Source organism: Myodes glareolus, chromosome 4 (assembly GCF_982192425.1).
Source record: "Myodes glareolus chromosome 4, mMyoGla1.1, whole genome shotgun sequence".
In the NCBI taxonomy this organism is placed as follows: domain Eukaryota; kingdom Metazoa; phylum Chordata; class Mammalia; order Rodentia; family Cricetidae; genus Myodes; species Myodes glareolus.
In genome coordinates, this window is record NC_142029.1 from 95,584,244 (window position 1) to 95,600,630 (window position 16,387).

The 16,387-nt window shown below is 43.0% G+C and overlaps 1 protein-coding gene across 1 annotated transcript in view; it reads right to left on the reverse strand.

The window, feature by feature from the left end:
- Snx19 (sorting nexin 19) overlaps positions 1–16,387 on the reverse strand; it is a 35,042-nt gene that overhangs the window by 9,336 nt on the left and 9,319 nt on the right. Inside the window, exons 6-8 of the mRNA XM_048458683.3 lie at positions 16,227–16,314; positions 15,558–15,732; positions 13,253–13,382 (exon numbers count right to left, since the gene is read on the reverse strand). Coding sequence (XP_048314640.3) covers positions 13,253–13,382; positions 15,558–15,732; positions 16,227–16,314 — 393 coding nt within the window. The remainder of the gene's footprint in view (positions 1–13,252; positions 13,383–15,557; positions 15,733–16,226; positions 16,315–16,387) is intronic.

The following is a 16,387-nucleotide window of genomic DNA, read 5'->3' on the forward strand; positions in this document are numbered from 1 at the left end:
CTAGGAATTCCGAGAAAGCCTAAGTCATTTTTCATTTTCTAGAAATATCAGTCACCTCACGTGTCCTGTAAATTATATACTCAGCAAGCCGAGCACTGGCTCACTGCTCAGGAGCACTAATCTATAGAGTGGGAGAGAAAGCAGGCCCAGGGGAGGCACAGTGTGGACCCAGGTCTTTCCCAGTAAGGAAGCTGCTTTTGCCGGGTTCACACTTGATAGAGCAGCTTCTTTCCCAGATTCCTTTCTCAGGCCTCTTTTCCTGCGATGGCCCCTTCTTGTGTTTATTCACAATCTCTGTTGTCAGCTGGCAGCTTTACACTTCTCAGTCTGATAGCCAGCCAGGCGCAAGTTCCTCGGCTGTGTCTGAGAAAGTTCAACATTGCTGCCCTCTGACTGTGTATTTAGGTCACTAACCTTTCCTGTCCTCTATAGGAGAAGAATGAGGAGGAAATGAGCTCTGAGGGTGAAGAGCTCCAGCTTCTTCCTCCTACACTTACTGTGAGGTCTGAAACAGCTTATGGGGTATGTCCAAGCCTTCTGAGGTTTCTGCTTCCATGGTTTAGATCACGGGTCTACATCTCTAAGTCAAGTCATCAGAAGGAGACCTAATCCTCCTTAACACTACAAATAGCTAGGGAAAACAGGCAATGGCTTTCTAGAACATAATTTTAATAAATGTTTCAGAATTACAGGCAATATATATTTAAACTTATTTTGTATGTATGGGTATATTGCCTCCATGTATGTCTGTATACCACATGTGTGCCTAGGACCTGCAGACGCCAGAAGAGGAGATCAGATCCCCTGGGACTGGAATTATCATCATGTAGGTGTTTGGGATCGAACCTAGGACTTCAGAAGAGCAGCAAGTGCTCTTAACCTTGGAGCAACAGCCACCATTTTCTTTTTAATTAAGAATCTATAAATCATAGATTAAGTTAATATGCATTAAGAATTCAAGGATCTTAGGCAAAGAACTTCTAGAAACCTTCTGTTGAACTGTAGAGATGATCTTTCTCAGTCTGACCAGTTCTACACAACTAAATGCTGAGAACCAATACGAAGCCTTTAGAAGTTGCTTATAGAAATAAACAACTTAAGAACCAGAAAAGAACTTATCCTATCCAACTTCCTTTTGAAGCAGAGTCCTGCTCTGTAAGTTCAAGGCATGTTGTTGTCTTGTTTGTTGAGTCTAGAAATAGGCTTTTATTTTACTTCTGCCATTCATTAGCAATGTGACCTTAGGGAAGCTTAATCAAAAGCATAATTTTAGTCTATTAGAAGTGCTTTTTAAACATTGTCTCCTTGTGAATTCTACTTCCTTGTTTTAGATTTATCCTCTGGGTTAACAGTATTAGGGCGAATCTATCTCTAAAGATGGTACATTACAGTTTTAATTCAGTAATTATTCCATTCTTACTCTCCTCTATAAGCTATATAGACATGACTGCCTCAAAGCTGGGCACCCACCAGCCACCTAATGTCTTGAATGATGGAGAGAAATGAACTCTCTCCCATATTGGCTCCATCCTCTATATTTCTGCTGTTTTAAGATTCCTTTCTTAAATTAAGAGTACCCAGAACCAAATATGCCTGAGAGGAGACCTGACCTGCTGCACGTAGGGAACAGAGCCGTGTTTGATCTTGATGCTGTCTGTCAGCTGACAGTTCACGACTATGCTGGTGTTTGCACATACACAGCACTAACTGACACTGCCTTTGCAGCCAACTAAAATTGTTAAGTCCACATATGTACATTAGAAAAGTTAACAGCTCGTCATTAAATCTGTAAATGTGCAATATAAACATGTAGGAGTCAGGTATGGTGGTGATACATGTCTGCAATCCCAGAAAGAAAGGTAGAAGGAGGGGGATTTGAAGGCCAAGGCCTATCTGTATGATGTAGAGAGACCCTATTTCAAAGAAACAAAAAAGAAAAAAAGAAAATCTAAAATTTAGCTTATATGTATGCCATCCAAATTCTATTTTGTGGTCTTAGTTAATAATGTCAACCTTTCAAATCTTTTTGAATATTCATTTTGTCATTCCTCTAAGGTTGGGTTGTTTCCAAAATTACTGATGAAAAACACTGAAGAGGGGAAGGGAGGAGCAATTCTCCATCACTAGAAATGGCTGCCCAGGACAAAAGCATCAGTTTACCCCACCGAACCCTGTGTGTGTGTGTGTGTGTGTGTGTGTGTGTAAAAACCACTTGAACTAGCCACAAATTCCTTTAAAGTGCTAACTGATCCTGGTCAAATATGTTCATCTTTATCTATAGACATATCATAACAAATACCTGTTGAAATCCAGACATATGTTACCATCACTATTTCCTTTCATTGTTCTGTCAAAGAAGTTACCAGAACTAGGCAGGACATGTGCCTACAGAATCCATTCCACCACCCACCACCTTGGATTCACTGTTTCCTTTCCTGAGTGTTCAGAAAACATTTATTTCATAACATGCTTCAGAAACTTCCAGATATAGATGTCAGAGTCCACAACTTATATCTATATTTTTAAAGGAAAGACATTTGTCCATATGTAATCCATCCAAAAATGATCATTTCTTATTGATCTTAGATCTCTAGTGGTAAATATAAATTTATCCAGTTTCACAGACTGGACTCATCTATGTTAGGTACATGGATTTGAAACTGGTTAAGTCAATTGTGGTGGTGCATGAAGGAAGCAGTTGCTAAAAGGGATGAGGTGAAGGAACTCACAAGTTCCAGGTTAGCCTGAGCTGTATCTACAGCCTGCAAACACAGCTCTTGGGTAGAATGCTTGTATATCATACTCATGGCCTGGGTTTGATTTTCAGTACAAAACCAAAACAGACAAAATACTTTAAAAGCTCTACTATTATTTCCATTTTTATTGTAGTTTTCAATTCTATTTTCATCATGTTTATTCTTATTAGATCATTTTCCTTTCAAAGAAACCAAAACAGAGATTAAACAGCCTAGAATATAGACCCATTGGTTTGTTGTGAATGAATAAATGCTTTCTCAGTGTCAGCTGCTAATAGTCTAGCATCTATCCCAAACAATCAGCATGACTCTGAAATTAAGTGCTGGCTCTTTTAAGAAGCCATTCTTTCCTGATTTTTATCAGCCTTAGCTCCTTCTACACTCTAGTGTGCTGGCCACTATTCTCATCAGTGCCATTGCTAGTTGATCTGTATGACTTAGTCTATGTCCTCTCTCTAACTTCCAGTGTTCCTCTAGAATCTGATCTCAATATTGATCTTAGTCTCACTTGATGTCGGCTCTTCTGTTTTCCCTCATTAGATTTGTGTGTTTAATTTGTTCACATGCTTACTTAACCTTGGATTTGGTACAACTTTTTCTAAGTGCCAAAAGAATAAGACTTACAACTTGGAGGGCAGGGTTTTGACCTCCTTATTAGGCCGTTTTCTGGAGCATTTAGCATAATAGTGACAAACACATAATAAACTGTCAAATATCTAACTCAGTTCTGTTCTAGAACTTTCATGAATACTTCTAGTGCCACTATTTCAATTCCATTGGTTATATAGTTCATAAAGCAGTATGCTTTAAAAAAAAAAACCTCACTCTTTTTTGTTTCCCTATGAGTCCCAGTATCTCTCACCCACTCCTGTTTTTCCCTGTGAGGCAGCTGTTTCCCAGCATTACTTTATCTACTGTCTTTATCTCCTCCGTTGTCCTTGAGAGGTGGTCTCCTGCAGAGCACACTTTCTGGTGTCTGTGATCAGAACCCACCCTGAGTTACCAAAGACGCTGGCACCAAACACAAACTGCACCGGTGTGGTGATACACACTTGTGATCCCAGCACTCTGGAGGTGGAGGCCACAGGGTCAGACCTTCAAGGTTACCTTGAATCTGAAGCACTATCTCAAACAAACAAACAAACAAACAATCCACAAAACAAAAACAGGCAAATATATTATCTATCTACAGTCTAGTAATTATGAGCAACAGAGCCAGTGTTTCTTCAAGTGTAATTCATTTGCATCCAGGTCAAACCTATTGATTTAGTCAGTGGCAGTCTTTCAATCACAATCTGGATACACCATTCAACAGATTCTGTCACTCTATCTGTTGTGGTCCTCAACCAACAGGTCAGAATCTCTGTAAGAATCATTCTTGACTTCTTCCTGTCCTCGACCCCACTCCCAACAGCACACATGTAATTGAACTGACTCTACATCTCCACATCTTACGGGCCTGCCACGTGCACCACCCTGCTGGCAGTGGCCCAAGCTGAGCTTCTTGATGTTTATCTCTCTCACTTTAACCCCTTCCTAGTTTGTCTCATCTCCCTGGCTCCAGCTTTGCCTCTTTCCAAACCGTCTGCAGCACTGTTAAAGTCATTTCTCCAAGTTTCCAAAAATGATCATGTTGCCACGATGTATGTTTGTAAACTGCATCCCATCAAGTGGTAGACAGATGCTATGCTCTTCATGAGACTCCTATGAGTTAGCTCTCATGTCTTGTACATGGTACATCCCGAACCATTTAGCTCCCATGAGGACCAGATGGCTTACACTTCCCCCTGCTCTGCTTGGAGCTCTGCACCGTCACATCTGCTGTAACCCCTACTCTTCCACATCTGCTTTGATGTCACCTGGTCTGGGAGCCTTCCCTGGGTGTATCACAATTGTCTGCTTCATCTTTCTCTGAGTCACACAGGATTCCTTTAAAAGCCTTCATTTTACACCAGAACTCCTCATTTATAAGTTTGAACCTCCAGTTGGATAACCAACTTCCTCTTGTGGAGACTTGGAGGTCTTTTTAATGTATTTTTAATCACTACATTTGAAACAGAGTATCTGAGCAGTAAATATCAGTTCATACATGTAGTGAGGAAGCCTTGGGCCTTAGAATATGATCACAGTAGAAAATTAGCTCTGTACAAAGCATATTCCCCAATATTTAAAGAAGAAAACAAGTGGTAAGCTTTTAATTATTCATGCTTCCTGTGAAGGACAATGACAGATTTAAAGTCTTGTGGACAAGGTATGGCAGTGTAAACCTGCAATCACATCACTTTGAGGCTGAGGCAAGAGGATCATGAGTGAGGCCAATGTGGGCTACAAAGTAAGACTGTCCCAAAGCAAAGAGATAAGCAGGCACTGGGCATGGTGGCATTCAGTTGCAATCCTAGAACTTGGGAAGGTGAGATAGAAAGAGTAAGGGTTGGAAGTCAGCCTGGGCTACATGGTGAACCCTTGGTATGAAACCAAACCAAACCAAAACTCTGAGACCGTATACGATACAGAAATGCTTTGTATTTGCATTCCATATGTAGTTACATAAATGTCTGCTCATAAGCCTTAGCTTTACATTCCTAATAATAACCCTTTTGAAAGCTAGCAGTCAAATTAAAATGTGGGCTGTATACCAGCTACAAATGAGTGCTGTCAGGAGTATGTTGGTAATAAGTCAGCTGATGTAGAATGAGGAATTTATCATGAATAATCCATGGAATGGGCAAGTCACACATACTTATGCATCCCGCTGGAAGGGACAGGAGGTGAAAGGCAAGGGTTAGTGGCCCAGCCATGGCTTCTTTCTGCACACTATAAATTTCAGAGAAGGGAGACAGCTGCCTGCCGACTGCCTACGCTTCTGTTGGTTTTCTTGGCAAATGAGGCCTGAGGACAGAAGGGGCTGAAAGTCAAACACAGAGGTCTATGATGACTAAGTCAGCCCTGCGTTTTGGGAAGTGCCGTTCATGGATGGAACAACACCAAGCTTCTTCCAACCAATTTTTGAAATAAGAAAGAAGAAAAGAATGCAGCAGGATGGGGATAGGGTGGGGACACAGACAAAAATCAAAATCCGGGATCCCTTTCTAACAAATATGGCATAGAAAGAAAACATTTGTATATCTTGAGTTTTGGGAGAAATAAGATGGAGTGCAAAGGGTGATCTGCAGACATTCTTCCAGATTTGGGCACTGTGACGCCTTTAAGACTTTAATTTGAAAGCTTATTACATATGTCTAGTGTGCCTCTGAAGACATTTGTTAGGAAGGCACAGCATAACTACAAACGCCTCTGGCTGGCTTGACTTCTTAGAAGTTGAACGAACTGAGTTTAGGTCTCTGTCTTTTTAAAATAGGAGAATTCTTATGCTCTCTTCTTCACAAGATCAATTAAAAAAAACGAAAAAAATAAATGTTTTTGAAGATGCTGTGCTTATGCATGTGACAGAGAAAATGCCCCCTTTTGATCTTTGTAACAACCACTACCAGATCCAGAGATCAGGACGGCAGAAGACAGTGAGCTTTGTACTTCCTGCCTCAATTTCCCTCCTTCCCAGCAGGGTCAGGGAAATAAAGACAGAAACGGTAAGCCAGTAGACAGTAAGTAAGTAAGTAAGTAGTACAGACTGACTAACCAGATTGGAGAGAAGCCTGTGGAGTTAGCGATAACATGAAAATTATGTTAGAACCTTCCCAAAGCTTAACCTCTGTATCCTAAACAATGACACTTTCATTTTTGAGACTAGAAGATGCACACTGCCCCCTTTCCATCTCCCCAGCCCCATGTGAACTGCAGGTCTGGCTCATTCACAGCCCCTAGGTAGTTACCCTGAGCCTGCCTTTCTCAGTAGCATGCAAAGGCAGGGAGGTGGCTAAGAAGGCAGGGTAATTAAAAGGGCCACCCATTCAGAAGAAAATGGAGTCAGCTGAAGGGAAAAGGGCAGTGAGAGGGTGCAAAGTCCTTAGTACTGGAGCAGCAGGAAGAAAGGCAAAATACAAAGGAAGAAGCCGTAATTTAGTGGTTGTCCTGACAACCAGGGTCCCTATTGCTCCCAGCAACTTTAACTCACTGGGAGTGCTCCCCTTTTGACTGAGGGCATGATCACCACTGGAGGGAAGAAGAAAGGACACAGAGGGAGAAGAGTAAGTAATTATGAGCTCTTTATTAGAAGGGAAAACTTCCACATGTCCCTGCTATTAGAAGCACCAGAGTTAGAGTGTGCACAGCCAGGATTTGGAAGAGAACTACCTGGGATCCTATTTAAATCAGTAGACATAGCAGAGCTTCAAGTCAGGCAAAGGAAATGGCTACAGAAGGCTGGAAAAGACCAGCCTTGAGAACAAAGGATCAACAGGAGGAGATATTCACGAGAAAGAAACAGTAGAAATACAGGCAGGGGAACAGGAGAGGAGAAAAAGAACTGGATGGGGATTCACCTGGGGGAGTTATTTAATAGCACTGGCTTTTGCTTTCCTGTCTTTAGGATGATTTCCAAATCTTCTCACGCCGAAGGCTATGCTGACACCAAGGAGAGACACTCGGGATACAAGGGCAGCATGGTGGCAGCTTCAGAGTCTCTGATAATCAGCTGCAGTTAGAAAACGTGGTAAGTAATGCATAAAATCCGAGGAGAGAAACCACAGCAGAGAGAGGAAGGGGCTACTGGAAGCTAGTCTTGCTATGCATTACACAGGGAGTCTCCTTCACAGACAGGCTTAATCCTCCCCGAGAACTGCAGTCCGCTGGCCCTGACATCAGAGTGAGAGGAAAGCACAGTCCTCGAGTCCATGTTTTCTCTTTCCCTGCTCCAAAGCCAAGCTTTCTTCCTGTACAGGGCACTTGATGGCAACTCTAAGGGCACAGGAAAGACCAGAATGGAGCTGGGGGTTTAGTTCAATGGCAGAGCATTTGCCTAACTCATGGGATGCTTAATACTCAGCATCTGGGGGAACGAGGGATAAAAAATGTGCATTAACATTGATTGATTCTCCAAGGTGAGCTAATAGTAGTACGCCACAGGATCTCAATGCCTGGCTGAAAGAAATGAGAAATGCCCATGATTATATTATAGTTTCCTAAGACAGTAGCATTGGGCAATCTGGCCCCGATGGTCTCTACTTCAGTCAGATGTATCATCACGTATATCTAAGGCTTTGGGATCCAAAAGGGCTTGAATGTAGGTGATCTCATAGAGGACCGGCAAAATTCTTCCAATACGGATGTGCAACTGGCTCATTATTACCGTATCTCTAGTTCGTTCTGTTCTGAATGCATCAGTCCCAGCACGGAATTCATAAGGGACAGAACCCACTCAAAAGGGCATCTCTGACAGGCCTGAGCAGAGAAAAATAGCATGCTGAGGACCCATCAGAAGGGAGGGAGGAAAAGGAATGTGGAAGACGAAAGAAACTCAGCTTGTTTATGTCACTGGCACCATGGAGTGGCTTCTGAATTATGGAGCAAAGCTTGAGCATTATCACGAGCTAAGGCAGGAGAACTACTGCAAAATAGTTCTTTCTCAAAGGCCAATGGGTATTTTTAACCTGCAGCGCCACCTGGTGCCTATAGGGAGAATTCTGGTACTCATTCTTCCAAGTTGCAGATGTACACTCATGGTTCAAAGAGCCAGATTAAAACCATTCAAAATATGAGATACTTTCTATTTAAAAGTACAGATAACACACTCTATTCAAAAATGTGTCACAATTTGAAAGACTACTTAGCTTAAATGATGCCTATCTTATAAGGTCCAGCTCCAAACACATACCTTCCTCTAGTAAGCCTTCCTAAAATTATTCCACATTAGCTTTTCCCTAAATGACCTATTTAGAGAACAGTTTAGACAGAGTGAGGTGAAGTGACTTGTTTTCTAAGTCACAGAGGTAGTGAGGCACATGGAAGGATTTCAATGTTCACACCCATTCTTTCTTTGTAGAGAGGGGGAACAGACAGCGTCACAACAGGACATGCTTCCAGACAGGATACGCTCACTGGGTCCTCACAGTGGGGTCAAGATGCTCAAGGGCACTGTGCTTTTTTGGAAAGTAAAATGGTACCATTGTGGTAGATGGCCTGAAAGGAAAGCTTCTGTAAACCATGGCTCTGGGTATCAGAGCTGCCCAGTCCAGCTGGGGACCTCCTGTGGGGGACAAATGCAAGGCAGACAATGTATATGGTAGACAAAACTGCTGGGGTCCCTTCTGGCCCAGTCCACAGAGGTCAAGGGCTTCCCTTCAACATCCCTCGAAGAGGAAGAAATCAGGTGTGAGACAAAGATACTGGAGCTGTACTGAAAGGTGCAAAGTCACAGAGTAAAGGGACACAGCACTTGTGTGGCTGGCTCTGAATTGTTTGATATTCTTTCTCCAGCTGTGAACAGGGTGTAGAATAGAAACACTAGGAAGGGCTAATCTCTGGCTCAGCAGTACTTCAAATTAAGTCAGAGCCTGCTGATGGAGGCAAGTGTATGTGATACCGTCAGAAGCATCTGACCCAGAGACCAGTCTGGGGAAAAGCAAAGACTAGATGGGACTAAGAGTCTGGAACCTAGGTACTGTTTTGTGAGTGAGTTTGCACACAAGAGAAGCAGGAGTGTGAGTGGAAGGGTGTATCAATTTCCCCACCTGCAAAATGTGAACATGCATGCCTATCTTATAGAACTGCACATCAGTGTGTACAGTAAATAGGTGCATCTGCTATAGTGAGTATGTAATAATGTCAGCTCCTTCCTGCTGTAATTGCTTGTATCCTTTTGGGGTCAGGCCTTCAGTTTCTCTTAATAACTACTGTCACAAAGGCCTCTTGGGTTGTAACATGCACGCACCCACTGAGAAAGAAAACTTGAGTAGAGTTCTACCCCAGTAACACCTACAACTCTGAAGTGGCTTAAGAGGACAGTAGGAGAAGGAGTGTTCGTATCAGCCATTGCCAATTGTCCTTAGGAGCAAGGCTATCCCACTGGGTAGCCTACACTCTCTAGTAGTACCATGCTCTGTCACCACCTTCTGGACTTTCTTGGGAGATGGTGCGTTGAACAACACCTTTCCTGAGAGGACTCCATGGCCTAACATAAGCTTTAGAATTGCATTTAATATTGAATTTGCAGGTTTACTGCTGTTGGATTTCTTCAACCCACATGTTGGTTTCTTCTTTTTGCTAAACTCACTTACCTTATGTATTGTTTACTCTCTTCTACTTCCTACCTCACTGAATTTTTTTGTTCCTACTGTGTCAGGCAATTCCATCTCCATATATCCCGGACACATAGACACACACTCATTTTCTTTCTCTCACACACACTTTAAGAAATCTAGACAAAGACGCCAGGAATGTGTCTGCGCCCTTTTGACATAGGGTCTGATGCCATCTTCAGGGCCACAGGGAGGGCAGAGTCATGGACATGGCATTTATGTACTCTGATGCTGGCCTGGCTCCTATTTTTATCGTGGCATGGCTCTGGGCATCTAGGCAGGGAGCTAGTCCAGCTTCTTCTCATTCCTTTACTCTCTACATCAGGGCTCCAAAATAATTTTACCCCTTACCTTGGCTGGGTCTTCCTGCCCCAAGCCTTCTACCATCAATGGGGCACAGTGCATCTCTCCTTCCCTCAAACCCAGACTAGCTCTGAGTGCTTTCCCAGTTTCCTAAATCCAGTTCTGATGCATACAGAGAACTGCTATGTTTCTTATGTTTTCAGACACGAGAAGTTTGCACAAGCTGGCTTCATTCGTTCCTTGGCTTAGACTGCTATCCTCACTCCCCTTTCCTCCCAAATAAGGAGTTCTCCTCGTTACATAATTGGACGTTCCCAGCACAGAAGCTGACATGAGGTCAGCCACGCATGCGTGCAAGACTTGCCTTTGACTTAACGATGCCTTTTTTGGGCAACTAACTTCTCTTGAGCTTCCCTCCCCCACTCCCTCCACACCATCAACAATCAAGGGAGATTTATAAGCCTGGCACAGATTAGAACTCCTCCAAAGTTGGCTTAGAAGGAGGGGTCATGGGGTTGGATTTACTCTGTCTCCCCTGCCCCGCCTTTGCAGGCTACAGAGAGTGCGCTTACAACTTGGCAGGAGTCCCTGGAGTCCAAGGCAGTGCTGTATATAGGTCTTTTAAGGGAGCAGGGAGAGTAAAGGAAGCTGGAAGCAGAAGGAAGCGTGAAGCATGTCTGCTTGGAGACACCGAGCTGGAGGGTATAATGTAAGGACGTCTTAAGGGGGCACGGCACCTACATCTAGGTGGCTGTGCTATCCTGGATACCCAGACTGCACAGCGGTCAGGACAAGTAAAGCTGCAACAGCAGCTATCTGTGGCCAGCTTCGTAAAGCACATAAAGGACAGGAACTCAAGTGCCCTGAGGTTTCAGATGGAAATGTGGGAGTCGGTCATGGGGACACTAGGACCTCATACATCATCCCTTCTAGTGGAGTCAGGGTGGGCATGCTGGGTGTGTGTGCTGCTGCTCCAGGAGGGATCCAATTCCCAGCCTCTTTGCTTACCACACAAACACCTTTTAAAAAATAAAGACCCTGACCTATCCAGGGAAGAGATGGAGGTTCATGTCAGAGGTTCTCCTTGTTCCATGTAGACATGGACATCCAGTTTGGAGTCTATGAATACCTGCTAATCTCTCCCAATGGAATGTTCCCCACTCTGAGCAGTGATTTTTGTGGTGATTCTTGACCCTTGAAACCATGGGCAAAGGTCTTATCCTGAAAGTGAAGAAAATCACTATAGATTAAAAGTGGAAAAAAATGTGTTTTAGATTCTGCATATGTTATTTATGAACTTTATGGTTTAATAACTCAAATTCCTTACAAGTCATAGATTTCTCATGTTAGAGGTGGGGGGATTATAATACCTCTTTCACAGAGCTCTTTAAAGGGATTAAACTTTAAAATATTCTCAAAGTGACAAATATAATGTCTGAGTGAATTAATATCTCAATAGACATTTGCTGCATAGTAACTACACTTAAGCCAAGAAGATTATACATTGTGATACTTGGATCCTGAAGTGAGCCTGTTTTCTTCATGTTACCACACACTGGAGACTTGTTGATGGAAGACTATGGGCCATAAGGGGTCAGGTCCCTAAAGTTTTGGGGTGGAGGAAAATGTTCCATTCTTCAAAGGCCACAAACTCTGCTCCCTTCTGCTTATTAAGAAAGCATCTAAAATATTACAAAACTAGAATGAATTCTGAGAAACAAATCAAAAACACTACAAAAAGATGGGGAAATGATTTATAGGCAATGAGAGGTCCTTGTGGCCCTTGAACTACAGTGAAGGAGCAATTTCTCAATCTTAGCACTAGAGGCATTTTGGGAAGAGTATGTCATTGCTGTGTGTGCACTGGGTAGGGGAAGGAAGGAGTGCAGTTGGGGTGCTCTGTGTAACACAGATGGAAAGCAGCACCAATGATCTTCACCCCCAGATGCCTGCCAGGAGCTGTTTCTACCCTCCACCCCTACTGTGACAACCAAAACTTCTCCAACGTTGCTAAATGTCCCTGGGAACAAAAGAACCCCATTGAGAATCACTGCTTTGGGGAAAATGGATAATCTACATAATATACTATTAGAAGAATCACTGTCAAGGAGAACGAGCGGAGAAGAGGATTCCTCAATATCAGGGGAAGTGAGAGAGGATGCCATTACAGGCTCCACAGAACAAATGAAATCTGGTCTTCAGTATTTGAAAAATGTTTATTACTATGTCAAACATGAGGGAATGGGAAAGACCATAACAATGGATAAGAAATCAGCCACAGGAACCCCCACATTCATAAATTTTTCAAGCCACTTGTGAAGCCCAGGTAAAGCTAAGATATAAGTCTGAGTTTCTCTCTCTGTTTTACCATCCTGTAAGCACTATGTCCTAGTAAGAGAAATGCTCAGCACACAAAGGTAAAAAACAGAACATATGTATGATGACAAGGATTCATACCATACAACAGATTACAGACAAGTCAGAAACCATAAGCCACAGAGAGACAGAAGACACAGGAGAGAAGTGGAGAACTGAAGTCTGGGCTCATTCTTGGTCAAATGACTCCAAAGGGAAGTACTTTGATTACTTTTCTTAATGTGATGCCAACGCATGCTTGGTGACTGAGATCGCCGCTAATGTATTTAAATTGACTGCATTTTGGTGCCCTGTGTGAGGAATCTCTAATATGTTAAACTCATGTGCTAAAACAGGCAGACTGAGTTAAAGTAATCTAAGAATACAGGCAATGTCTGTAACTCAGTGTGCTTGATATGTCAGAAATCTTAGAGAACTGGATATATTCAAACTTTGGTCAAGGTGGTTACTAAAGGGTTTCTATGGGGCCTCTTCCCCACACCCCTGTATTAAGGAATCTACCTTCTGCTGAGTTCATGAGTTCCTTATATGTGATATTACACCTTCCTAGTATAGAAATGAGTTTCATGTCCAATTTCTTAGCAAATTGAGGCTCTAATGTGGCAGAGGGCTCAGCAATCTTACCTTTGAACTAGAGTTCCAAAAATAAGGGAGAACAACTTCTTCATGCCTTCAGTACACAGCCATTCCCACTGCTCCATTAACAGTAGCAGGATCAGATCGAAGGCCGTGTCGGCTAACTTTGTCTCTGCTCCTGCGGGACAAAGGTATCACAAGTAACCCTTCCTCTTTCAGAGCTTCTCCAGCTTCATGCCATCCTCTTAGAGTTTTGAGATCCCTCTGCACAATATAAATCAGGAAACACTTGTATCTAGAACACTGAGTTATATGCTCTGTATGGTTTTATAAACTTTTTATGTTCTGATGTTCTGTCTCTTCTCCAAAGTTTTTTTTTATCTTATTAACAAGTTTTACACTTAATTATTTTACTTATCTGGCATCAGTTTTCCCCTTCCCATCTTTCTCCAAGACACTGACTCCATTCTACTCTGAATAGGGGCTCACAACTGGTGACTAATTGGAATTGGCAAGGCCTTGTCCCTTCCACTCGCCCCACAGCGAATGATGGAAAGGAGTGGGCAGATCAGGGAAAAGAGCTCAGCTTCATTCTCCCGCAGGAAACCCATCTCCACTCCACAGAGCTGTGGGGCTGGGTTCAGAGGCTTTGGCCTGATTCTGAGATAACACGTGGTTCTAGAAAGAGTACCACACCTCTGGTAAAATGTCATGACATTTACCAATTTTTTTCCTATTTGGAAGACGTGAGGGGCCACAGATGAGCTCATGTTTATTCTCTGCTGGAGAGATCTGAACATCTGTTTACTGGACAGGAGCATCTCTTCTCTAAACCTGTGCTGGGCTCCCGCGTCATGCTGGCGTTCCACGATGATTAGGGGAATCCTGGTACTTCTGCTGTGATCAATCTTAACACTGTTATTTTCAATGCTCACTCTGCTAGTCTACGCTCACTGGGGATCTCTGAAACAGCCTGCGCCAGCTTTCCTCTTCCAAGGGTGTTCCAGAATACAAATCACTTTGGATTTGGGCAGATCTGTTAGAACTGAATCTCACTTCTTTTTAAACTCTGCCCAGTACCTATTTTTCTTTTTCTGTGCTGTATTTCAAGGGGGTGTGGGAAATGATGAGTTGTTTTGCATTCATTTGCTCAAAGGTGGGCTATTCCTCCTTCAGAAAACAGCCTCCTCACTGCCATCATCTCCTCGGGATGAGCATTTGTCTGCAGCTGCCACCCTGTGGTTACATCTAGTCATAGCAGTAAAAATAAAGCAAACAAGGAACCACAAGGTCCTCTTGAAGAACAGATAAGCTCTCTTAACACACAAGCACTAATAATCAAGACAATGCCTCACAAACATGCCTGAAGACCAATCTGACTTAGGCAATCCCTCAGTCATGGAGGTTTTCCTCTCAGATGACTCTAGCCTGCCTCCTGCTGACAATTACAGTTGCACAGGACAATAGTAAGTCCCATCTGTCACATTCTTAAATTGAGGTCCACACAGTAGAAGCCAGGTAAGTTGTTCTTGGGCACCTGGGAGTAAATATGAAATTAGTTCTTTCATCCCCTTCTGATCTCAAGATTTTGTGATCATCTAGTCTTTGAAGGGGTCTTTGTTTTAGTTAATCAATATAACTTTCTTCTTTTTAAGTTTTATGTCACAAACATACTAAAAGCCAGGTTCTGATTCTTCCTCTGTAGGGTATGTTTGATCTTCTCCTGGGAAGAAAATGCTCTTCTCTCTTTTTCCCTGGGGAACTAGAAAGCTTCGCCTGCAATGGCAGGAAGTAAAGTAGGACCAGATCTGAGGAAAGATGAATTCTATGGGTGATTCTGTGGTCTACCATGTGGAGACACATGCTATTTGATATTTAGGCATCACTGATCCATGTACAAAGGCAAAACTGACAGAGAGCTTATGACAGTCCCTCGGTACGGAGGGCATAGAGTAAGAATACAACCTAAACTAAACATCCAGAATGATGTTAAGGAACCCCAAAAGGGACAGAGAGAAAGACAGAGAGGGAGAGAAAGAAACATCAGGAAATTGGTACCACAGACACTGAGGGAGGGAGATGTCTAGGAGACAGTAACCCCTGTGTCAAAAACAACACACTGATTCTATGCATATATTATGCATGTAGATTTTTCCCTGCTGCTTGACTGGCTCTGAGGACTATGTTTATCTTACCCACCTCTGGCCCCAGCACCTCTAATTCTGGAGGAGTTCAAAACATGGATCTCTTGGCAAAGCACAAGAGAAATGAGAATTACAAAGTGCACCTTCCCTAAGTCCCAGTGGACTTCTCCCTGGATCTTCTTTGAAAAAGCAAAGGTCATGTCACTCACCTGGGTCACTGTTGTTAGGTTCTTGGGCTACGACAGCTGTGTCCCGCGAACAGTTATCCACACATTCTTTGGGGACTTGTTGGGGATCTTTATCTGGGACTTCTGCTGCCTGCATTTCCAGTAACTTTGTCTGTTTTTCAATGAAGGATTCCATCGCAGACAGGATCTCTGACTTCTGGAGAAACAGTCAGTGGCAAAGATCACCAAGAATGCAGGAGGTAGAATAAATGTAGCATCCAGGTTTCCTATCTTCCGCTTGCAAAAGTACAATGGGCACAGAGCCCACTAACCCCAGGCCACTTCAGGAAAGTTCTCACTCCTTACCCAAGTAGCAAGTAAAACTAGCCTGCTCTAGGACAACCACTTTTGTGCACTGCTGGGTCATCTGTTCCCATCTAGAAACTGATTTTCCTTTTTCTTCTCTTCCTATCACTATTATCGCAAAACCATTGCCGCAGGAAGCCAACTTACCAACTCAGAACTGATAGGATTCTAAAGTACTCAGAGGAAATGAGTACTGTTAGCATAACATTTCAAGACCCAGATATCAGCCAAGTCCTTGACCAGGGCACTTGATTCTTATCTGATGTCAGAGAAGCCTCCTGCATACTTATCTGCAGGATCAAAACCTCAATTGTGATTCTAGCAGTTCTCTTGGTTTGCTCCTACCTCCTGGAAACAGTAGAGAATACTGTCCTCCTCCTCGTCTATACTCAGTGCAGGAGCAATTTTACTGGAGGAGAACCTCAGTCTGGACCTGACACAGAGACAAAGGTAGAATGAGATGCAAGTCAAGATCATAGTCCCTATAAAAGAGTCTGGTAAGTATC